This window comes from Toxorhynchites rutilus, chromosome 2 (assembly GCF_029784135.1).
Source record: "Toxorhynchites rutilus septentrionalis strain SRP chromosome 2, ASM2978413v1, whole genome shotgun sequence".
Lineage (NCBI taxonomy): Eukaryota > Metazoa > Arthropoda > Insecta > Diptera > Culicidae > Toxorhynchites > Toxorhynchites rutilus.
This window is the reverse complement of record NC_073745.1, coordinates 39,684,535-39,710,073: the sequence shown is the minus strand read 5'-3', so window position 1 is coordinate 39,710,073 and position 25,539 is coordinate 39,684,535. Positions and strand designations below refer to the sequence as shown.

The window sequence follows — 25,539 nt, the reverse complement described above, 5'->3', positions numbered from 1 at the left end:
GGAGTGATTGGGTCGAATTTCTTCGTCGATGAAAACGACCGTCAATGGAGAGTGCAATCGCGACACGTTAAAAGAGGTGACCGGAATAAATCGCCACAGTAAACAACTGCAACAGAAACAACCGCTTAGAAAAAGTGTAGTAGGCTAGAAATATTTGGCGCGGGAAAAACATCATGTGCCTCACATTTCTATTATAAATTTATTCTCTTGTTCTCGTTTTTCGAAATTTATTCTGAGGACAATGTAATGGGGACGAAGTCCCCATTTGGCGAGGATAAGGAATCGAGGCGGCCCATGCCGCCAAGATGACGCAATCCGAGTCCACCGCCGACCCGCCGTCGGAAGCGGCGGTGTCTCGCACGCAAACCTGGGATCCACTGATTGCCCGGTTAGTTTGAAACATAGGATACGATCCTTTAGCAATGTCCGACCGAGCTCTAGCGAGCGTCGGACGGTATACGTCTGCCCGGGGCGTTACGTTTGCCTGGGGCGATACGTTTGCCCGGTTAATTCTTGTTTTGAAATACAATACCGCGCCACAATATTTATAGCCTACTACACATTTTATAAGCGGTGGTTTCTGTTGCAGTCGTTTTCTGTGGCGATTTATTCCGGGAACCTTAAAAGACTATTATTGGCCAGAATGGTAAGATCCTAACATCAATGACATGTGATTTCAACAAGACGGTGTCACTTACCACACAGCGCACGTTACAATGGATTTATTGAAAAGTACGTTTGGTGATGGTGTTATTTCGAGAAATGGACATGTAAAATGGCCGTTTGACGCCATTGGATATCTTTTTATGGGGCTATGCTATGAAAATTTTTTGTTTTGACGTGTGCATCCTCAACTAGATACATGCCATGCTAACCAATCGACTAATAACAGCTAAATTAGGAGAACTACCAACTAGAAGTTGCCCTCACGGAGGAGTTTTGTCTCCTCAGTTGTGATCTCTAGTTGTCGACGATCTTTCAAAAACCTAGTTAATTTAGGATACGAAGTGATTAGTTTTGCTGATGACATAATCATTTTAGTGAGGGGTAAATGTGAGTATACTTTCTCCAATAGAATGCAAACAGCCCTTAACTGCACACTCAAATGGTGCTATTTGGAAGGTCTTAGTGTTAATCCTTCATAATTCCATTATAAGATTCCATCTTTTAGATTGGGTGGTGTACAATTGGAGCTTTCAAATTGAACCAAATATATGGGAGTCATGCTTGACCTAAGGCTAAATTGGAACAACCAACTGGAGCATGCAATATCTAAAGCCCAGACTGCGCTCTGGACTTGTGGTAGTATATTCGGGAAAAAGTGGATGCTAAAACCGGAGCTCTTAGGCTGAAACGTATAAAACATTTTCTAGAAGGAGATCTCACGGGGCATTTACAAAACATGAAAGATTTTCTACTAAACACTATAGTAAGCATGAATGAAGACTGGATGAAAACAAAGACTGACTTCAGTGTTTCCTCCAAAGTAATTGAATTCAATCGCAATGAATGGAAAGAAGGTGGTTTCAAAACTCGTCCAGGATCACTCGTGTTTCATACTGATGGATCTAAAATTGGTAAATCTACGGGAGCTGGGATCACTGGACCAAGAATCGACATGTCAATTCCAATGGGTGTTCGAAGCATCAACAGATCGGGAGTCCTTCGATCGCATTGCGCATTATCTTGTTTTGGATTTTCTGGGGGCTACGCATTTGCTGATCATTGGCGAGATACAAGAATGAAGGGCAGAAGTCTATGTGCGGTGATATCAGGGCATTGTGCAAGTGAATCAAACTCCACTGCGATAAATATTGCATTAGTCGACAGAGTACTCCAAACTTCTTCGCAATCTTTTTCACTGTATGGTCAATATGGTTTTTGAAGCTTAGTTTATCATCTATTATAACACCTAAGTATTTAATTTCACGAACACGTTCTAAGTCAGGTACATTTCCAGTGGCCAAAGATTCGTTTATTATATTAAACAGGGGTACTTCAATAACCTCAAATGCATCTTTCAAGATTCTGGAATTGATCTCATCAGATCCTGATTTTTCCTCCAGCGACCAAACCACCGTTTTGTGTTTTTCAAGAGTGATTGATTGGAACTTCGACAGCTTACTACCAGTGAAATTTTCTGACAGTTCTAGTGGTTCTTCTACCTCATCTATTGAGTACCTAATATCCTCGATGCTACTCACAAAATATTCGTTGAACTTTTCAGCAATGATCTACTCGTCACTCACTTCTTCTCCATTAAAGCTAATAGCTTGAGGGTGGACTAGCTTAGGTTTGATCATTTTTTTCAAGATCCTCCATCATCTCCATCATGTGATTGGGAGTTTATCCATTTCTTTCTTTGCATAATAACCATGGATAACAGCTATTACAACCATCCTCCTTAGAGGCTTTAGACCCTCTGCTCTGGTTCTCAATAGTTTCATGTTCTTTTTCGGACATGCTACTATAGAGATGCGTCATTCACAGGTGGAGTTCAATTTCATTAGCGCAAACATTGAATGGACTAACAACGCTTATCCGTAACACAGATCTGCGGGCAGAGACGAATAAAACAAAATAAAGCTGGCTCAAATCGTACGATTCTTTTCTCGAGTTTAGCGATTACCAACACAATTGGTGAATTCAGCGTTGTAGCAGCATTTCACACTACCAACTCTCAGGCAATGCTCTCACTACCACTAGAAGTCGTCAATCATATTGTCTTTTTGATGTTGCCTGGATAATTGTCAGGTTTTGTTCAAATATTCGTTTCATTTGCATTTCTCCTCCCTTTCAGAGGGGAGGGCTCTTATACATCATATCTGGAAAGGAGAGCTCCCATACATCATAACTTTCCCTTCCTCGGCTTCAAAAAATCCCTACACATGAATGTTCACGCCGATCGGTTCAGTAACATCCAGGTCCATAAGGAAGACAAACAGACAGAAATTCATTATTATGTGTATTAGATCACCTAAATCTAACAATGATTTATCGACAAATGACACATTCTCGACTTTAAATTGTCAATGTCTGATCAAAAAACAGCGCAACGCTCTTACCACGTTTTCTCTTTTTTCCCCGATCAGAAATTATCAACGCAGCCACAGTTCATCAACAGCACCGTCAGTTTCATCAGAAAATGCTGCCCACGGGGACAGAGCTTACAAGCAGCGCATTGTAAGGCCGGCGAACCGTGGGGTCGGTTCGATGTATTACCGATAGTGGCCCAGTTCTACCAGGATTGTATCGAAGATCTGGAAATCCAACCGCCCGCGCTCGGGATCGTGTATGGAAATCCCTGCATCATGGAGCGCGCAATGTTCCGGTATGGCGAGGACACAAAGGATGCTCTGTACGTGATCCAGAACGGCTCGCTGCTGGTGGTCAATGAGCTGGTAGAGGAGTTCGAGATCTTCAACCATTATTGTTTGGACGTTGAGGGGGAAAGTGGAACGTTGGTGGGATTCGTTTGTCCATCGGAGATCCGCATGGGAAAGGACATCTTCAAGAGCCAAATGGTGGCGCTGGCGTTATGTTTGATTTTTGCCATTCCTTTGCTACTGGCAACGGCATATTTCTACGTGATGATTCCTGAATTCAACGACATTCACGGAAAAGCGCTCTCGCTTAATTGCATCAACTTTGCATTCGCGTTATTGCTGGAAAGTGTGTTTCAGCACAAGACGAAAGGGAATGGATCAAATGACGGTGGGTAGTTTGAAAAAAAAAATAGTATCTGTATCGGTTTTGAATAGAACGTTATTTTTGTTTCAGACACGATTGTACTGGCCAATTACGCCGAATACTATATTCTAGCGACGTTCTTCTGGCTGTTGGTGAATTGTTTGAATAACTGTATTCACGCTTGGTGAGTACCTTCATCTAAAAAAAATATTTTTCAGGGTTCGAAAAAATAATTTTAACCACTAATCACATAGGTACTTCCTCCCGAAAGGAATCCAAATCAAGATTAAGGGCGAGAAACGAACCTTTGCTCTCTATGCCGCCTTTGCTCAGCTGATTCCGCTCGTTATTATTCTGTACCACTCAGAAAGCGAAGGTACTATTTTATTCAAATCATAAAACATTGCTTCATTGTATACTCTGTCGTAGATCCCAACGCACCGAAGCACTATTTCTTCATTCCAATTATCGTGATTATAGTCCTAAACATTGGGAGTTTCTTCATCACATTCTGGGGCTTCCAAAGAGTCAGCGATATGTTGATTCAGAATTTCATCCTTCGCGGTAGGCTGAGCAACACCAGCGAGGCTGCGAACGCAATGCTAGCTCAGCTGCCAGATATCAGAACAGCGGATGTTGAGAAAGTCAAATATATGTGAGTACACTATTATTTTTCCATCTTCAGTCGATAATGATAGGAGGAATTGCTCGATTCTAGGACCAAATACACCGCCATGCTGTTCATGGTCATGTCTGGCGTTTGGTGCATTACCATTGCCACCTATTATACCACGAGGACTATCCCAATTCTGTACGATATCCTATTTGGGCTGCAGGGAATACTGATCTTCATCATCTTCATCTGCTTGCCTAGGCCGTTCAGGACGGTGAAGCGATGGTTTCAGCAAAATGAGTACTGTGGATGCAAGGAGGATCCGGATGCGGTCAATCTCAGACGCCGGAGTGGCTCGTACCGGCAAAGCAATGGAGGAACCAAAGAGACGATTCCACTGAACAACGTGAAAGCCACTGTGGCAGCCACTAGCTAAGTGTGATAGCTTGCATTGTCTGTTTTCGAATTTCAGTATTTCACCATAAGACAGCTTTTTTAACGCTATTAGCATGTAGTAACAGATGTCGTCATTTGTAGTGTGATATGGTTTAATTTAATTTATTTTCATAATATAAACAAGCTTGATCCATGAGTCAATGGACGCTGATGATAAGTCATGAGAAAAATAATATAACTTCAAAAATATTGTGACTTTATTCCCAACTACAACATTAAATGTTCACAAGATACCATGGGGGTTATGAATTTTATCATTTTTCAACAAAACTGTCCCTGTTTAGGCACAAATCAATCTTCAAGCTATTTTTTCACATTGTAGTATTAAGGCGTGGTGCACAAATTACGTAATGATGAAAATACGAATTTTGGACCCCCTTCTTACGTAACGCAATTCCTATCTCTAATATACAGGAAGTAACACAACCTCGACCTCCCCCACTCGCGTTACGTAATTTGTGCCAACACCTAAGTAGAATGTTGCTCAGCAAGTGCGTGTGCTATTGATGCAAATAGGAAGTGAACGTACGAAGCCTAGCTGCCTAGCCTAGCTGTGTTTGTGTTTCCTAGCTGTATTTCATAATTTGCACGATAGCTCAGAACCTCTTCTATCGGTTCCTATAGTAAACTCAAATTGGAACGTGTCTGCAGCAGAGTTATTAACGCAAGAAAAAGTTGATGAAGAGTGTGGGAAATAGTATTAATGATACATTTTGAAGAATATAAACGACATTCGAATGTTTGGAATTCGTTGGAATTTCGTTGAATCGAACTATCTGTTTCATAGCTCTGGCTCAACTGCTGACAAGCTTCGGTATCCCCTCTCCACGATAGAAAGGAGAATTACTGTAGAATGTAATGAGAGAGCTAATGGTAAAATGAGAGTTATAAACTAGAGCGTATCTTCTACGTTAGATACATGAACAACAAACTCAATTGGGGGTCTCCGTAGCCACATTGGTTGCGTGTTCGCTTAGTAAGCGATCGATCGTGAGTTCAAAACTCAGGGCCCTCATTGACCATCTTTGTGTTCTTACAGAATAGCTACGTCCACGCAACAATCATCAGCGATGGAGATCGATCCACGGTCGAAATAAGATCGATTCATCCATACAACTGCTCTGCTCTGCCAGACACATCGGGCTACTGTTCTATAAATAACTCAACAATGATCAATCAACTGTCTCCGCTGTCCGGTGGTCCAACTGGATAATGGAAGAACAGAAAGAATAACTCTTACGCCTAAATGGCTACTGTGTGAATGTACCATATGTAATGGTATAGAAGGAATACTGGCGAATGGCAACTGTGTAATGTGCTAATTATAGATATGATAACCACGTGACATGTACACGATTCAAATTCGGCTCTGTTACAGTTAAATGCTAATGAGCCTTAAATAAATAAATGGGATAAAAAAAACAAACTCAATTCATTCTCTGGATTATTGTTGGTTCGAGTGGTCGGTTTTCAGAAAGTTGAAAAGAAGTTAGTTACGACAATGGCGCAGTTGGTAGTGTATTTGATTGTTGGTATATTTTGCAAGGAATTAAACGTTAAAAGAAATGTATGGTACAAAATAAGTGGATGTGTAATTTTCAGCCATCTAGAATCGTGAGATAAATGTCTAATTGTGACGGCCATATATATCTTCTTCTTCTTCTTCTTCTTCTCGAATGGCGTTAACGTTCCCTGGGGAACTTTTGCCGTCTCAACGTATGCATTAATTAGCGTCATTTATTAATACTTAGTTGAGATTTTTTAAGCCGAATAACACGCCTTAAATGTATTCTGAGGGGCAAGCTCTAGAATACGCGTGACCACAGTGCAAAGTCGGAGGAAATTTCTTTGACGAAAAATTCCCCCGGCCAGAACGGGAATCGAACCCGAACACCCGGCATGATAATGTGAGACGCTAACCACTCGGCCACGGGTGCACCCATTATATTACATGTATTTTGTTTTGCCACGCCATATATATGCGTGGGACAAATACAGTGTAATAGTTTCATCGATGCATATTCGTGGGACGAAGGTGATTTCGTCGGCGATGATGGACATGGGATGAGCTAGAACTTATCGGGACGAATGAGATTTCGTCGGCCATGAAAGACGTGGGATAAAGTAACGCTTATCGGCCACGCAAATAAAAACTGATTGTCGACCATGTCTGGGACAAGAAAAAGGAAACGTGGGACGAAAGTATATACGTCGGCCATGACAGACGTGGGATAAGCTTAAACTTATCGGCCATGCAAAGAAAAACTGATTGTCGGCCATGTATATTCGTGGGACAAAAGAAAAATCGTGGGACGAAGGTTCTTCGTCGGTCATGAAAGGCGTGGGATAAGGTAACCGCTTATCGGCCATGCAAAGAAAAGCTGACTGTCGACCATGTATATTCGTGGGACAAGAAAAAGGAAACGTGGGACGAAAGTAATTTCGTCGGCCATGACAGACGTGGTATAAGCTTAAACTTATCGGCCATGCAAAAAAAATTGATTGTCGGCCATGTATATTCGTGGGACAATAGAAAAATCGTGAGTGATTTTGTGATTTCGTCAAATAAGGTAACAACTATCGGCAATGCATAGAAAAAAAATGATTGTCGGCCATTCATGGGATAAACAGGTTACGAAAGTAACACAGATACGGAATGATTTGATTTCAATGCTAGGGAATCTAAAATCGATTGACAATAACGTTAGTTACATGATTTGTTTTCTTAAAAAAAAATTAGAATTTTTGGTACGATTTTTGTCGTTGGAATTGAAAAAAAAGTGAAAAAAAAACAAAATGTATTGAAGTATGCTTTCACTGGGAAAAGTGACAAACTGAAGATTTGTTTTTTCTCAAAGCTATATTTTTTTAACTCATCGAACAAATTGGTTATTTGTTGAATACTAGTAGAATTTGGCTCTGAAGTATACAATTTTAGCAAGTTCCGTGACGTAACGATATGTATGAAAATTTTCGAGAATATATGATTTCGAAAATCAGTATGACAATGTTGGATACTGGAAAGATTATTATTATTATTATTATTACGAATACTGTGATGACATTTGCGAGACAATCGGTTATAATAGAAATGAGAGCTGTTAAAAAAAGCAAATTATAGTGAACTAAGTCATGTTACGATACATGGAAGATATGTACATGATGAATACATCAAATAAGTGTCGGAAGCTAGAAAGGAACGAACTAAAATAAAAGAATAAAAATCGGTCCGTGATCAGAACGTGTATTAAACTACTTCGGAATATATTTATTTCTGTTTATGTGAGACGATCGTTTTTGTTTGGAATGCGAGGATTTTTGAGATTGAGCGGTTTTGATTGAAGCGAACCATCTTCGTGGGTCAAGATTGTTGTTGCAAAAACAATAGCGATTTGGTTTATGGGCGTTAGGGCTCACATAGTTGTTACAATTTGTGGACGAATTTAGTGCTTAGTAGTTACTAGGCAGCTTGTTTCTTAGAGTATAATCGGTACGAATTCTGAGAAAGGATTTGTTTAATCACTCTTTAATGACACAATATTCCATATGATTTATTTAGAAGAGGAGTAATGTGGGAGATAGTATTAATGATACATTTTGAAGGATATAAACGACATTCGAATGTTTGGAATTCGTTGGAATTTCGTTGAATCGAACTATCTATTTCATAGCTCTGGCTCAACTGCTGACAAGCTTCGGTATCCCCTCTCCACGATAGAAAGGAGAATTACTGTACAATGTAATGAGAGAGCTAATGGTAAAATGAGAGTTATAAACTAGAGCGTATCTTCTACGTTAGGTACATGAACAACAAACTCAATTCATTCTCTGGATTATTGTTGGTTCGAGTGGTCGGTTTTCAGAAAGTTGAAAAGAAGTTAGTTACGACAATGAGAAAATCGATTAAGTCAATTACACCCCTTCCCTTCTGAGCACCTCATATATAAAAATCTCGTGTCACGATGTTCGTGTTCGATCTCCTCCGAAACGGCTCGACCGATTTCTATGAAATTATACCCAAAAAACTTGATAGGCATGAGAATAGGTTGTAAATTATATATAATACCGATTATTGTATATTTAATACCGATTAGGGTATTAAAGGGTAAAAAACTTTGAAGTAGCTCGCACGCCGGATCACACATGGCAATAAGGATGAGTTTAGATTAGTGATATATTCGGGTGAAGAGATATGATGAGATTTATAGATATCGCATCAACCGTTTACACTAGCGCGAACTTATATAATGAATATATTCATATTTGCGGTGAATTTATTCACCTGAAGTAGATCTGCATCCAATTTTAGTGATTTCTCATCAGTGAGAAATTCACCAGCTTTTACCTATTCCTGAATTTATTCTATACATTCTACACATATATACCTCGAAGAAGTGTATCCTATATATTCTCACCCGTTTACATCTATTTTCGGGTGAATAAATCCATCTATAGCTATAGTTCTCCCTAATGTAAACCCGCCATAACTGGCATGATGTGTTCACACGGTATGAGTTGCTGCACTGCAGTAACTGACTAGACCGACTCGTATGCTTACATGCACCGTCTGAACCCTGAAGAATAAGAAGCCAGTTATCATGTCTTGGACATTAATGAGACTGAAATAAAATCGTGAGGCACGTTGGATTTCCGAATTGGAGCGAATTTTTCAGGTGCGAAATGCTTTCGCTAAAGTCATTCACATTGAATTACGAAATCATGCGAATCCGTCAAACTATCGTTCTTACAACGAAAACAAGTTATATGAGATTGGTGGAACAAATTCATATTACTCACAACGAGAGTTCAAGTATATCTCGAATTCGATACAATTCAATATTACAAAAATCAGTAGAGTATAAAAAAAATACTTAATTTTTAAAATTATGTATTATCCTGTATCAAGCTTCAATATTGCTTATATCATTCCATCGATGTGAAGCTGATCGTTTTTTTATATCTTGTTGCACCCATCTTGATTGTCTTGTTCCACCTTTTTGATGTGGTCGGAGGCAGCTGTCGAAACAACGCGAATTCGCATTTTTTCGTAGCAAAAGCTTGGGAAGTTCTATCTTTTTTCGCTCTTTCGCAAGAGATCTCGCGCTTCGTTCTTAATGGTTGACGATAAAAGTTCGCAAAAAATCGCGTAATTTTGTCTTCATTGTGAACGACGCATCACACAAGCGCGATATGCACACTTTTCCGAGCAGTGCTTCGTTCTGCGGTATCACTCTGACGGAGCACACTGCCGTAGCGAAAGGGTTAATGAAGAAAGGGATGTGATAACTACTAACTGATACTTGCCTAATTATTTTCCAGTTTATAGTACATGAAACCGTTTAACTTAAAATGTTTTTTTTTACTTTTTTTGTTTTTTGAGAGACTTTCAGCCGTAGGCTGGTTCGTCTTCGAGTTACCACATTACCGCGGAGGTGTATGGACCGGGTTAGAATTATTCACAAACGTACGGTTTCTTCTTGAAGTATATCCGAATGTGCACCTGAAGCGTTGACAGGAAAAGAGAGTAAATTCTAATAAAACATTCTTTATCAACCCGTATGATTTCGAATGTGGCTGTTGAGCGCTGAGGAACTAGTAAACGCTTTTGGACATTGTGAACAGGAATAGGGACGTTCACCTGCAAAGGAACGTATCTGCTGAATGATTCATTGTAGTAAAACATGTTCTACCAACCAGTATGGATTCGAATATGTCGTTTGAGCCACGCAGGAAGATTAAATGTCTTCGGACAATGTGGACAAGAATAAGGACGTTCACCTGCAAAGAAATGACCCTGCTGAATAGTTCATTGTAAAATACATTCTTCCCCAACCCGTATGAGTTTGGATGTGCGTCCGGAGCGTAAAACGATTTTTAAACGCCTTCGAACAGTGTGGACAAGAAAAGGGACGTTCATCTGCAAAGGAATGACTCTGCTTAATGGGAAATTGTAGTAAAACATATTTCAACCAACCCGTATGAGTTCGAATGTGCCCTTTAAGCGATGAATAACCAGTAAACGTTTTTGGACACTGTGGACAAGAAAAGAGACGCTCGCCTACAAAGGAATGACTTTACTGAAGGGTCCATTGAAGTAAAACATTCTATACCAACCCGAATGAGCTCGAATATGATCTTGGAGCGATGCTGAAGCCATAAACGCTTTTGGACACTGTGGACAAGTATAGGGACGTTCGCCTACAAAGGAAAAAACTCTTCTGAATGAGTCGTTTGTAGTAAAATATGTTTCACTAACCCGTATGAGTTCGAATGTGTTGTTTGAGATTTGAACTATTGTTAAACGCCTTCAAACAATGTGGACAAAGATAGGGTCGTTCACCTGCAAAAGAATAACACTGCAATATGGTTAATGGTAGTAAAATCTAGTTTACCAACCAGTGTGAGTTCGAACGTGCTTTTGGAGGGCTGAAGCACTTACAAACGCTTTCGGACACTGTGAACAAGAATAAGGACGTTCACCTGCAAAGGAACTGAATCTCTGCTGAATGTTTCATTTTAGTAGAACATATTTTACCAACCAGTATGAGTTCGAATGTGCTTCTGGAGCGATGAAGAAATCCCAAACGCTTTCGGACAGTGTGGGCAAGAATAGGGACGTTCACCTGCAAATAAATAGCGCTTCTTAATGGTTCACAGTTGTAAAACATATTTCTCCAACCAGTATGGGCTCGAATGTGCCTTTGGAGCGATGCAGAGCTCACAAACGCTTTTGGACATTGTGAACAAGAAAATAAACGTTCTCCTGCAAAAGAATGATCCTGCTGAATGGTTCATTGTAACAAAACATATCCTACCAACCCGTATGAAAGCGCATGTGCTTCTGTAGCGATGAAGAACTCATAAACGCTTTTGGACACTTTGAACAAGAATGGGGACGTTCACCTGTAAAGAAACTGAATCTCTGCTGAATGATCCATCTTAGTAAAACATGATTCACCAACCCGTATGAGTTCGAATGTGTTCTTCCAGCGTTATAGGACGATTAAACGTCTTCGGGCAATGTGGACAAGCATGGGGACGCTCACCTGCAATGGGATGATCCTGCTGAATGGATTATTGAATAGAACCCGTTTTAACCAACCCGTATGAGTTCCATCGTGCAATCTGAGTTCGTATTTTGAGCAAAAAGTTTTATCACACTTTTTACATTGTAATGATTTTTCTCCTGAAACAGAATACCAGTCAATTACTTACTTTTATGACGAACTTTCTTTTGCGGAGCATCGAAATCACCTTTTCTTTGTTTATTTGTTCCTGCAGCCGGAAATATTGATGTATTGTCCTCTGATTCGTCTATTTTGTTGATACAAAAAAGTTCTCCATTATGTCCCTTGATCAACGTTTCGGTTTCCTCTTTAATTTTGTCTATCTCAAAAATGTTGTCATTTGTCGGAAACTTGTGGTCATCAATCATTAACTCTTGCTCCATCTTGATGGCAGTCGGTTCAGCGCTGGGCAAAATTAGGAAGCAACTCTCGGGAATGTTGTGAACGGTTATGAACTCTTGGTGGCATTTGTCGCATGTAGGATAACTGCTCAACTGGGAATTGAAACTGCTCAGTTTCTGCAGAATATGTTTTAGTTTCAGCCCATGCAGGTGAGTGGGAACCAGCGCATGACGAAATTCCTTATTACATGTGTTGGAGCAAAAGCTGCATTGGTCACTGTTGAAATAAAATCCGATCGAACACACCAGTGTCATTTTCGAATAGACCAAAATCTAACAATAACGATATGCATACGGAAAACAAATACTGCTATCAATGACACGGTTTCTCAATAAACTTACATATTGTAGCTAGCAAACGCCATCTCACTCATCCAGTGAAATTGGATTTATCCGAATGAACTCAAAGTTCAAAACTGGACAATGGAAATTTCTTCTTTATATTTCAGCAACAAACGAAAGAATCTAGCGCTTGTATAATTTGATATTTATTGTGTTTTGTGTTTCAATGACATCAGTCTCGCCGACAAGGATGCCAAATATTTTTTGACGTAGGACTACGTCTTTCATTTCTATACCGGGGTGTAAAATCAAAGTTTCGAAAACGAAAGCGTTACACTGGAGACCGAGATTTTGAGCGTTAATAGCTTCTAAATAACTGAACGAAATGGTATGATAAACACTTCATACGAAACATAAAATGTATACGTGTTATATACTTGTTACTTTTTCATCCAAAAACTTGTTTCAATAGCCTTAAAATTGTTTTCAAAACAGGCTATTGAAATCACCAATCGGTATATAAGCGAGAGCCGCTCGGAAGTCCACTCAGTTATAATTAAGCAGTGATTAGAGCATGTTGTCGCTGCTGTGGAGGAGCTCGTGGTGAAGTTCATCATGAAAGCGCTGATGAATGGTGTCACCAAGAGACTTGATGCACCTTAGGCCAGAAGGGAATCCATCAGGAGGAGAGTGATGCCACAAACGGTTCCGTTTGAGAAATCGGAGCAGCCGCCGCACACACACATACACCCGCGGAACTTTTCTCGTTTGAATGTCATCCAGCATCGAGAAGATTCCTGAAACGCATTCAGTTTGGAACTGTGAGGAATCGCAGAAAAGCCAATCCATCAGAAGAAGAAGAGAAGACGACCGAGAGAGTATCAGCATCGAAAAACGTTTCCGCTTGAGACATCGAAGCACACATATATACGTGCGGAACTTCTTCATTTAAATGCCATCCAGCATCGAGAAGATTCCGGAAACATACTATCGTTGTTGAAAAATAATCTGCCAGTTCCCCATGGGAATTGAAAAATACATTCATGCGAAAGAGTTTTTTTTAATGTTTTCTAACATATAACGCTGCGACCAAATACTTTTGGTTTTGTTATTTTTCAATCAAGTGCAATTAACAGATGCTTTACATATAACATATAACACTGCGACCAAATACATTTGGATTTGTGATTTTTCAATCGAGTGCATAAAGCTTCTGAAGATTATTCTTCCCCATCAGTAGGATATGTTCGTTTTCAATATTGGATGCGCGCGCAACGGAAAATGTTTCGTATCGCGAAAAACATAATTTTCAATCGATTATTGCTCAGTCGCCGAAAGTTTCAAATAAGAGAGTTCATTCGCCTCTAGTTTGCCTTCCAAATTGCCATCGTAAACCACACCTTCTTTCGATACAATCACGGACAAAAACCATACTTAAGCGATATTCTGGTGGTGAAACGCATTCATTTTTCGTGAGGACATCGACAAGACAACATCGTTATTGAACGAGCTGAACGAGTGGAACGAGCTGGACGAGCTGGACGGCGAGGGATCGAGGGATTCATCACCTGGCCTGACCTGACCTGAAACGCATTCAGTTTGTTTCGAACTGTGAGGGAGCGCAAAAGAGCCGATCCATCAGGAGAAAAGAAGGCGACCAAGAGAGTACCAGTATCGAAAATTGGTTCCGTTTGATGCATCAGAGCACCCACCACACACACATACCCATACACACACATTTACATAGATCTTGTTATAACTTTATTTCTACTAATTGTTTCGTTTCAGATACGTACATGGGCTCACCAATCAAACCATCCGGCAATCACTCATTTCAGGTCCACATGACACCAAACCGGTTCTTTTCAGGACCACTTCACAACTTTGAAAGAATTCAATTGAAGTTTTCTAAATATATATGATAATTTCATACATATACTCATCCGCTCACAGATTTACAAGAACGTACAGCAATCTTGCAATTTATTCATTCATCCATTCATCAATTCTTAGATTCAGATGCAATTTCAAACAAATGATCACTAAATTAACGATAGTCCTACGTAACCCTTGGGGTTATACCACAGATATAACCCACTTCCTGTTTTTAAGATGTGTGAAAAAATGTCTTCAAATGTCTTCACATTCGTATTGAAAGATACTAAATATCACCTCAATTATTTCACAAGCATGGAACTGTGAAATGTGTTCTATTAGGGTAGGCTATAGATTCAAACGCCAAAAAATAGAATGGACGACTCTAATCTGTCAAAGATTTTTTTATAAATAACTCAATTTGATTATTCAGCTTTGAAGTTTTTGTTATAACTCGAACCGTATCCATAAAACTAATTTCTGAAATGGTATGTAACCGGAAAACATTCAATTTGTAAAATTTTTAAAAAAGCGAATGAATGACACAGAGACAAAGGCCTTAGTTTGACGATATTTAGTAAGAATTTAATAGAAATAATATCTCCCAAAAATCTACATACAATATGATATCGAAATATCTTCAGACTTCATAACGTCTACGAAATGTTTTCAAATCAAATGTCTTCAAACCTGGCACCTCTGCTCGCAGACAACAAAAATACGGTGACTTTCGCGTTGACGGCATTGAGCTTCGTATTACTAGTGATGTCTAATTTTTTGACGTAGAACTACGTCTTTCATTAAGGGTGCCAAATCAGAAAACAGGTCACGTTTTTATGAAATAAAGTTAACGTTAATAACTATTTTTACCGTGAACGGATTCTGTTGATCCACATACCAAACGAATCGGAAATTCCCTAAGATTTGTTTGATATGCTATACATTACAATCCCATAGTCTGCATATCGTTTAAATTAATGAAAATTGGAAGCATTCCCATTTCCTCATACATTTGTTCTGTCCATTTGTGTGCTTTCCCGAACAGAGCTGTCAATAACGTGCAACTTATCGACGAACAACGAAGTGGAAATTGTAAGATGTAAAGTCTCCGTGAACAAAGGAAAAGAAGAAGAACGAAGGGGAATATTTGCCTAGAGTATAAACAGTGGATCTTGCTGACACAAACTTCATCCTTCGTGAGGACACCGACTGGACAACACCGTTGCTGGGCGAGCTGGACAGCGAGGGATCGAATGGTTTTCTCAAGGCAATGGGGGTAGAGGAGTAATATGAGGAAAGTGTAGAGTTTTCGAAGAGCTTTTTTGAAGGCTAGAGACGAATGAACTGAAGAAGTTTAAAATCTCTTGATTTCAACAAGGAAAGGATGGAAAGTCAAACTTTCAGTATCGTTCTAGATACGAAACAATGAACATCGCTTGTTCTTCCTTGTTTTGCCCCACCACATGTCTTCGTTTCGGACTGAACTGTGGACGCGAGCAAATTACTCACTCGCTGATGTCTCTGGCATTGCAATCACTGCATCAAACAGACGCCATTGCATTAATGTTTTGAGCTATACAATTGTGTAGGGAATAATCAAGCTAGACTATCGTCAGCTCACCAAGAAAATAAATGTTCTGGAATTTTGTCCGTGATTTGGTTTCGCATGACGATAGGAAAACTCTCTCCACAAAGGATGACAGCTAAGCTAATCTAGACTGGCAATATTAACAAAAAGGGCTTCTGTTGAGAAGAGCGCCATAAGTGTGTGTATATTTAGTTGCTTCAAGCCATCGATATATAATAATAAAGACGGTTAATACATTTAGAAATTAACCTTTATTCTTCATGTGGAAAGAACGTGTCTTCTTTCTAGTGAGTCTAAAGCTAAACTGAATCCTAATGCCCTAAACGTAAAGGTGGAAGAATGATCTGCGGCGCGGGTGGTCTTCTCTTCTTTTCTCTATGCTCGACGATCCGTTGGTCCTTCGTAAACATCTTTTATCTTTACGTCTGCATCGTTATCGTCGTTGAATGCTTACGCTGCGCGTCTGATGTTTTATGGTGATGTGTTTGGGTACAGTTATAACTATATATGGATATATTTTATTGTGTACGTGCTTCATAACCCATACCTAAAAATAGTGCATCATCGCTACGCTGAAACCCCATTTGTGATGATAAATATAAACAAGGAGGGGAGATAGCGGGAGGGAATTATTTACGCTAGGGTATTAGTAACGAATCTCTGCTGAGGCAAATATTCAGCCTTTTCCCAAGCAGTTAACATTGTTTGTTTTCTGTCATCATAAAGGCTTCGTTGGTGCCTTTGACATTGCATTAATGCATAGAACTGACGCTATGGTGAAGCAGTTGTTAAGGTTGTGCACCAAAAAATTATTTGGGGAATACCAAGTTATTCAATAAGTTACAATAAGTCATTAATTTATTTGGGTTCACGTGCAGATAGAGTTTATTTCGCTTATTTAGTCACCAAGAAAGTAAATGTCGTTCTGGAATTTTGTATGTGATTTGGTTTCGCTTGCCAGTAGCAAAACTTTCTCTACTAAGAACATCTGCGCTTATCTCGAACATGTATTGTTCTGAGAGCATAAGAATGAATCAGCAAACAATTATCGTCGAATGATTCTACAATAAAAAAAAACATTTCAGGGCGACCAAACTGCTAAAATGGGTATTTCAAAATGTTCGTACCATTATAGAATAATATCCACAGTTATAAACAAGCGACTTGAATTAAACTACAGCGTAGTTCTACGTCAACAATGCGGTCGTGTCTAGAACACAACCTCCTATAATTTTTCATTCATTCGATTATCGATTAATCGTTAGGGCATTTTTCAATATTCGATTCATTCGAATAATTGTCTTTCAATATTCGATTAATCGAACGAATATTTATTCCTTGAAATAATCACGTATCACGTTGTCATTCTGGTCGCGTGGTCTATCGGGTTGTCGATGTTAGATGGTAAAACAAAAATATATAGCCTAATTCTTAGCCTATAAATGCATCAACCTTGAGAAAGATTCCTTCTTTCATTAATCGCGATTACAGTGACAATTATTCGGTGTATTCATATTTTGATTTCAAATTATTCGATGCAAAATTAATCGATTAAAATTTCAGATATTCGATTATTTGAATTAATCGAACGATTAACCGACGTCTCTACGCATTACGGAATGGGGGAGTAGGCATGACAATATGAGTTTGCAGAAGAAATGAACACACCTTTAAAATAAAGTAGTAAAAAACTATCATACAAAAGTTGTGTCTAAAGATAATTTTATATTATAATGGTATGTTTTGGTGAAAATGTCTGAAAATTCATAGAAAATAGTTTAAATTAGGGTCAGAACAACGTACTTCTAGTAGGTAAATAACGCCAAGAACAAATTTTCATATAAAAAACTGCCTTAGGACCGACTAATCTGATAGAGAATAGTTGGCCTCATACAAACTAATGTCGTATCCAGATGTCGACACCATTCCGCCGTCAACGCGAATTGGATGCGGAAATGTGGCCGTACGAATAAGCCGGGTTCAGACGGTGCGAGTAAGCATACGAGTCGGTCTAATCAGGTACTGCAGTGCAGTTACTCACACCATGCGAATACATCATGCCAGTTAGTGTCATGAGTAATCCGGCGTGCGAGCTACTTCAAAGTTTTTTAAATTTAAGTGCGATTCACATACAACATCCACGTCACGTCCACGTTCCGTCACGATACGTTACGTCAGTTATTCTACCATGCAATTATAATGAAAATATTCACATACACCGGCAACGTAACGACCCGTCAGCATACGTTGAACGAAAACGACCGGCAGGATTTGTAAAAAAGACTAATTGACGGAGAGGGACGGTTCCATGGGTTTTTTGTCTGGGCTTTGTGTCTCGGCATTTGTTTTGATTTTGGTTGTACAGTAATTTACATCTAATTCGACATTTAGCCAATTGGACAGACCTGTGATGCAACACGTTTAATTTGACATTTTTTTAGACATCGGGGCCCAGTCACGAATGTTCAATTGCTGGTCAAAATCGCCTCTAATGCGACACTGAGTGGTGCCTCGGCTTGTCGCATTATAAGTAACTTGTGGAGGCGATCTGGCGTAGTGGTAACATCCATGCCTCACGCTGAAGGTCACGAGTTCAATTCTCACTCCCGATCCAAAAATGGAAGTAAAAGTGACGAACCAGCAAAATGAGTTGAAAATCACTATAATACAGATAAAAAAAAATTATAAGTAACATACTGTGCTGTTTATGCCAACATATCTCTTACGTCCAAATTTTGGAGTGAAAATCATTCGCGACTAGCTGAGAAAAATAGTCTATATATTATTATTATTGAATAATTGTCGGACTACGGGTTTAAAGCATTTAAATAAATTAATTCAATGATTTTCATTGATTTTTTCAAAATTTAGAGCTGATTCTAGGCATGCTGATTCGAAAGAGGGTATTGCCATTGGAAATTGTTGTAGTTGGCGACACCATGAATAACAATTAATAAATCATTTGACGTGACGGTGCTGGAAGCATTGACTGCGTGTGTGAATTGGTGGAGACGTTGACGGAACGTAGACGTTCTTCTCCGTAACGTTCTATGTGAATCGCACATTACTCGCAATCGCATCCCTCAAAAAGTCAAATACAAAATTTAGCGCTCGAATCAGGGATGCCAAATGTAAAGAAATGTCTCTATTTTTAAAATATTTGAAAATATGCGAAGATTTTTATAGACTTGAAAATTATTGGAAAAAAAATAAAAAATAATTTATTGGAAAAAAAACCCTCATAGTTTCGAAACGAAATCGTTGTTATTTTGTTTTGCACGCTGGCGGGGCATGTTTTCTCTTTGAGATAGTTTTCTTGAGAATCTCTAATATAGAATCATTGTCAGGCACAATTTTCATTCAAAATTCACTCACAACTTGCAAAATAAACTATTGTTCTAAGAAACAGAATACATATTCGATTTAAAAAAGTACGTTTTCATCCATTATTTTAGTTTTTGACGCGTATTTATTCTTCCTGCACATCTACTATCATTTTCATTTCACAAATTTGTACACGAAGCCGCTGGCAAGGCGAAATAAATAAAATTTGAAAGAATATTTTAGACTGCCATTTATAGCATCACATACTTCCGGAATTATCTTAGCTATGGATGCTTTCGAGATTCTAAAAAATATCGAAAACAATCTGAACGATATTCCAAAAGAAAGGCACATCAATATCGTTTTTTAATTTCACTCTTGCAGGTATAGCATTATATCGTATTATATTAAAACTCTTACCTCCGTACTTTTATTTGACGTATGACATGTCAATCCAGTTAGCGAGTGGAATTCGATTACAGGGTTGTCGTTCCAGCCCAGTTAGTGAATGAGTACTGTTTTCTCTATCAGGTAAGCAGGTCTGGAGTCATTTTTAAAGTGTTCAAATTTTTAATGAAATGGAGAAGTCTTCTTCTTCTTCTTCAATGGCACTAACGTTCCTAGAGGAACTTCGCCGTCTCAACGTAGTATTACTTGTGTCATTTTTATTAGTACTTAGTTGAGATTTCTATGCCAAATAACACGCCTTGAATGCATTCTGAGTGGCAAGTTCTAGAATACGCGTGATCACAGTGCAAGTCGGAGGAAATTTCTTTGACGGAAATGGAGAAGTCATCAACTTTGAAACACTCTTACTTAGTTCAAAAGTATACTTTTTCTAGCAGTTTGAACTCTGTATTTCAAGATTCTCACTAATATTTCGAAATCACACACACACATACACACACACGATACGCTTGAACACGGTTTGTGAACTCTACTCAATACGGCATTTTATGTTGCAAAAGTTTCAACTCTTCTATACGCAAAACGTTTATCTTCAAATAAAGCCCTGGTTTCAGTTGAATACCACTGAAATTCTTGTGAATGCAGAATTCAGACACTTGGGATCAACCTCTCTCAGCGTAAGAACACACTAGAAGGATCTTCCGCGCGGATTTTGGGATGATGAGCCGCAGCGGGAACTTGATGTAAAACACTTTTTTCCGTACTGCTTTTTTAGCGCTCCTCTCTTCAACTTAGTAACGAAATGCCTGCACTGGTAGACTGTACTCGCCATGGTCCCAATATAACTAGACCTGGCTGGGTATACCGCAGAGGTGTACGGTTAGTAAAGGCGAATGAAGTGCAAAGTTTAAAGCCTCTCAAAAACATAAAATAGGTGTAGTAGTAATATGGTAAGATTTGCAAGACTGGATTCACATCACTCGCAATGGTATGGCTTTTACTTTGTGTATCTGAACGAGCATTTGCACCGTTGTAGAGTAGGCACGTAACCCTGCTGAACAGTTCATTGTAAAACACATTCTTTTCCAACCTGTATGAGTTCGAATGTGTTGGTTGAGATTTGATGTACAGTATTGCTAAATGTCTTCGAACAATGTGCACAAAGATGGGATGTTAACCTGCAAAGAAATAACTCTGTTGAATGGTTTATTGTAGCAAAACATTTTCACCAACCCGTATGAGTTTTAATGTGCTGTTGGAGGGCTGCATATTTCACGAACGCTTTTGGACACTGTGTACAAGGATAAGGACGTTCACCTGTAAAGGAATGACTGTTGAATGATTTATTATAGTAGACTATGTTTTACCAACCCGTATGAAGTCGAATGTGAATTTTGAGAGTTGAACTACTGATAAACGCCTTCGAACAATGTGGACAAGGGTGGGGACGTTCACCTGCAAAGGAATGACTCTGATGATTGGTTCGTTATAGTATTATTATTATTATTCAAGGTGAATGTGTGAAGGTTTTCCGTTCTTGCCTCATCCAAGTCAGAGCGGAATATAATGGGGTAGTGATCGCTTGCAATCGGATCGTTATGAGTCAGCCGATGAAGCAGATTACAGTTGGAAAAACTCAGATCGATCGTAGTTTCGGTTCGGCCACGAACAAAAGGGGATCCATTGATCAGGACTACGAGATCTAACTCGTCTGTAGCCTCGAGTACGTTGATTCCACGGCGATTCTGATATTGTTTACCCCATTCAAGAAGGTGTGCGTTAAAATCACCTAGCAGAAGAACTGGTCCCGTGATAAGCGGTAGTGTGTTGATGAGTTCGTTTCGGAGATTACGGATCTTTTGGTTGGGCAAGTAGACCGACACGACTGTCACCAGGAAGGTGTGAGTGATTTTCATGGCAGCCATAGGTAGATCAGTATCCAAATTCACTGCTGCGAAGTGGTACGGAAGGTGAACGCCGACCGCCACCGAATGATAAATGTTCTGTTGTGTGTTGAGTGTTTATTCCTATCGGCCGCCGAGGGATTTATCCATCCTAACGACGTTAGCTTTGTGTATTTCTTGGAATACAAGTACCAGTGGGGTGTATTCCTGAACCATCGGTTCAGTGTCACCGAGGTTGTTGTAGAATCCGTTAACGTTTCTCTGAGTAGCCGGCGTAATCCGCGAAAGAAAGGTTTTCATTGATGTTGTGGCTTTGGCTAGGTGTGGAAGAGAATGTAATATGTTGATCACTGATCGTAGTATCAAAAGGAGTACAGTTGAGTCGTTCCGAACTTCAAGAATCATCATCACGTAGTGTACTCGGCGTGCAAGTGGTCATTAGCTCTCCACAGGTCGTAAAATTTAGCGCATGACCTGGCATACTAAGGAACGATGTTTCGTGCAGCTAGCCTTACTGGTCGTCTTAAGGGTGCTTCTGATTTGTTTTTCTCGGGGATTGCCACCGAGTGCCGATGGGTGTTCCCTAGTTCCGGATGGTCCACAGGGTCCGCATTAAGGGGACCCCGGCTGCCCAGGGCTGCATCCGATACCTTGGCTCCAACGTTTTCCTGCGAGAAATACGGGAGTTATAGCCGCTTGCCCATCTTGCTGTTTGCGGAAATATTGACTCCCACGGTGTTCGGCGAAGGATACGGGGACGAAGCCCGCTTGTCCGTCTCACTTGGTGTTTCCGGGTGTCGAGGGTGATCTGCCTGTTCCGATCCTCCATACTTCCGCACCGGCAGAGACCCAGCTATCTATTGTCCTCTCTGTCTGATCGTATTGGACTGTCCTCGTTGGTGGTTGTAGAGGCAATTCACTGATGATCTGTTGCTTTGTCTTTTAGGTTCACCACCGTTTGCTTTTTCGTAGGCTATTTGCTTTTTCCCTCGGAAGATGGGGAAACTGTTTTACTGTTAGTCTTTTCTGTATGTCGGGACTTAAACTCAGTACGTCTGTCCTGTCTAAAAAAATCCCGGTTGGTTCAGTCTCCGAGACGAACGAGATCTTGATCTCTCACTATACTTCGATTTCTTTGTTGTTGCTTTTCTGTTTTTGCTTTGAGGTAGCGCCGGTTACCTTCGAAGTTTCCATTCCTATTGATTTCTTGGATAAGTTGTTTCGAATGCTGGTGCCGACAACCGGTGGGACTGCAATTTCTTCGTCCTTATCTAGTAGCGGTTGGTCTTTATTCCAAAGTACTTCAAATAGTTTGTCAATTTGACGGTTGCGCTGTTCAGCCTCCTCTCGCATGACTTCTATCTCGTTATTTATTTTCTGTTTCGGCCAGGAGTTGATCGAACTTAGTGTTGAGTTCAGCAAATCGAGCATCGTTCCCTTCCACAATTACTGCAGCTGCGGACTTGATTCGGTTATTAGCTCGATACATATTGGGAGTACCAATAATTTTTCCAGGGTTTTTTTCAAAGTTCTATGTTTTATTATAAAAAGAAAAGAAGTCACAGATTATTCAAAGTACTGTCCATCGCTAGTTACAATCTTCTCCCATCTTTCTGGTAGCATACGGATTCCACGCTGAAGAACTGGTGTTTTGAAGCAATCTACTGCGCATGTTTGCATAGGTAATGTAACCACCAACACCACTCAGTGATGAAACATGTTTTTTTCTTGTTTTTTGCTGAATAATCAATTACAACAATTTATATTGATTAATCTGTCTCTATTCAACAAATATTAACAGTTAAAAATGACCAGGAGGGGTTATATGAGTTTTATTATTTTAATTCAATAGGAAAACACAGTTGGCGCTTACGTCAACCATTCATATATGGGCAGTCTAGTCATCGACCCATTTTTTGGTATCATAGGGGGAAAATCGCTCCTCAGTCAGGCCACGTGCCATCGACCGGAACAAATGGTAATCGGGGGTGCGATGTCTGGTGAACACGGCAGGCGGGGTAAGATTTCCCATTGACACCAATTACAACATAGGGCCGAGCGTTGCCATGTTGCAAAATCACCTTGTCGTGTCTATCGGCGTATTGCGACCTCTTGTCCTTCAGGGTTAGGCTTAAACGCATCAATTGTTGTCAGTAACGCTCTCCTATGATAGTTTTATTTTGTTTGAGTAGCTGATCCCACCAGACACAGCATAAGCTTAGAACCATGAATATTCGGTTTGCGGTTGATGTTGATGGCTGGCCGAGCTGGACACAAGCTTTTTTACGCTTAGGATTTTCGTACCGTATCCACTTTTCGTCACCAGTCACGATTCGATGCAGGAAACCTTTTCTTTTCTGTTGCTGAAGCAGTTGTTCGCAGGTGAAAAAGCGCTTTTCAATGTCTCTCGGCTTCAACTTATATGGGACCCAATTGTCTTGTTTTTGAATCATTCCGAGTTGCTTTAAACAATGTGAAATTGCTTGTTATGTTACTCCCAAGTTTTCTGCAAATTCTCCTTGTGTCTGGCATAGATCTTCAATGAGTAACTTCTCCAATTCCCCATTTTCGAATTTTTTTGGTACACTGGGGCGCTCCTCATCTTCGATGTCTTCTTCTTCTTCAATGGCACTAACGTTCCTAAAGGAACTTCGCCGTCTCAGCGTAGTATTACTTGCGTCATTTTTTATTAGTACTTAGTTGAGATTTCTATGCCAAATAAAACGCCTTGAATGCATTCTGAATGGCAAGCTCTAGAATACGCGTGATCACAGTGCAAGTCGGAGGAAATTTCTTTGACGAAAAATTCCCCCGACCAGAACGGGAATCGAACCCGAACACCCGGCATGTTAGTTATGACGCTAACCACTCGGCCACGGGAGCATCTTCGAGGTCATTATTTTTGAATCGGTGAAACCAAGCTCTGCATGTTGGCTCCAACAGAGCATGCTCTCCGCAACTTTCCACAAGAATCCGATGTGTCTCAGCTGCTGTCTTCTTTTGTTTGTAGTAATGCTAAAGAATTCCCCGCAAAACGGCATGCTATCGCGGCGAACCCATGACGCATTGTAGTATTATGTTTTAACTATACTTTAACTAAGTTTTACCTACCCGTATGAGTTCGAACGTGTTCTTTGAGATTTGAACTACTGATAAACGTCTTCGAACAATGTGGACAAGGATAGGGACATTCACCTGCAAAGGAAAAATTCTGCTAAATGGTTCATTGTAGTAAAACAGTTAACCAACCAGTATGAGTTCGAATGTGGTATCGGAGGGCCCAAGCACTTACAAACGCTTTTGGACACTGTAAACAAGAATAGGGACGTTCTCCTGCAAAGAAATGACTCTGCTGAATGGTTCATTGTAGAAAAACGTATTTTACCAACCCGTATGAGTTCGGATGTGCCTTTGAAGCGTTGTTGAAATCCCAAAAGATTTTGGGCAATGTGGACAAGAATAGGGACGTTCACCTGCAAATCAACAACTCTGCCTAATGGTTCATTATAATAAAACATATTTTACCAACCAGTATGAGTTTTAATGTGATATTGCAGCGCCGAATACTGGACGCACGTTTTTGGACAATGTGGACAAGAGTAGGGACGTTCACCTGCAAAGAAATTATCATTAAATGGTTCATTGTAGAAAACATATTTTACTAACCAGTGTGAGTTCGAACGTGCTTCAGGAGCGATGAAGCACACATGAACGTTTTTGGACATTGTTGGCAAGAATAGGGACGTTCACCTGCAAAGAAACTGAATCTCTGCTGAATGGTTCATTGGAGTAAAACATATTTTACCAACCCGTATGAGTTCGAATGTGCCTTTGGAGCGACGCAGAAAACACAAAAGTTTTTGGACAGTGTGTACACGAAAATAGACTTTCACCTGCAAAGGGATGATCCTTCTGAATAATTCATTATAGT

General features: G+C 39.8%; 2 protein-coding genes across 5 annotated transcripts in view; one reads left to right on the top strand and one right to left on the bottom strand.

Annotated features, from left to right (window-relative positions):
- LOC129771717 (probable G-protein coupled receptor Mth-like 14) overlaps positions 1 to 5,213 on the top strand; it is a 93,592-nt gene extending 88,379 nt beyond the window's left edge. The window contains exons 3-7 of the mRNA XM_055775675.1: positions 3,093 to 3,714; positions 3,781 to 3,874; positions 3,945 to 4,066; positions 4,120 to 4,345; positions 4,409 to 5,213. Of these exons, the coding sequence (XP_055631650.1) occupies positions 3,093 to 3,714; positions 3,781 to 3,874; positions 3,945 to 4,066; positions 4,120 to 4,345; positions 4,409 to 4,739 (1,395 nt within the window). The 3' untranslated portion in view covers positions 4,740 to 5,213. The remainder of the gene's footprint in view (positions 1 to 3,092; positions 3,715 to 3,780; positions 3,875 to 3,944; positions 4,067 to 4,119; positions 4,346 to 4,408) is intronic.
- A 4,854-nt stretch (positions 5,214 to 10,067) lies between these two features.
- LOC129771716 (zinc finger protein 501-like) overlaps positions 10,068 to 25,539 on the bottom strand; it is a 60,222-nt gene continuing 44,750 nt past the window's right edge. For 3 of the 4 annotated variants that reach the window (XM_055775665.1, XM_055775666.1, XM_055775667.1), the window contains 10 exons: positions 25,275 to 25,358; positions 25,138 to 25,221; positions 11,299 to 11,382; positions 11,156 to 11,239; positions 11,016 to 11,099; positions 10,874 to 10,957; positions 10,734 to 10,817; positions 10,593 to 10,676; positions 10,454 to 10,537; positions 10,068 to 10,397 (listed from right to left, as the gene is read on the bottom strand). In XM_055775665.1, coding sequence (XP_055631640.1) covers positions 10,309 to 10,397; positions 10,454 to 10,537; positions 10,593 to 10,676; positions 10,734 to 10,817; positions 10,874 to 10,957; positions 11,016 to 11,099; positions 11,156 to 11,239; positions 11,299 to 11,382; positions 25,138 to 25,221; positions 25,275 to 25,358 — 845 coding nt within the window. In that variant the 3' untranslated portion in view covers positions 10,068 to 10,308. Of the gene's footprint in view, positions 10,398 to 10,453; positions 10,538 to 10,592; positions 10,677 to 10,733; positions 10,818 to 10,873; positions 10,958 to 11,015; positions 11,100 to 11,155; positions 11,240 to 11,298; positions 11,383 to 20,126; positions 20,883 to 20,937; positions 21,022 to 21,075; positions 21,160 to 24,719; positions 24,804 to 24,857; positions 24,942 to 24,997; positions 25,082 to 25,137; positions 25,222 to 25,274; positions 25,359 to 25,539 lie in introns of those variants that run through there. The other variant, XM_055775668.1, reaches the window with a different exon arrangement.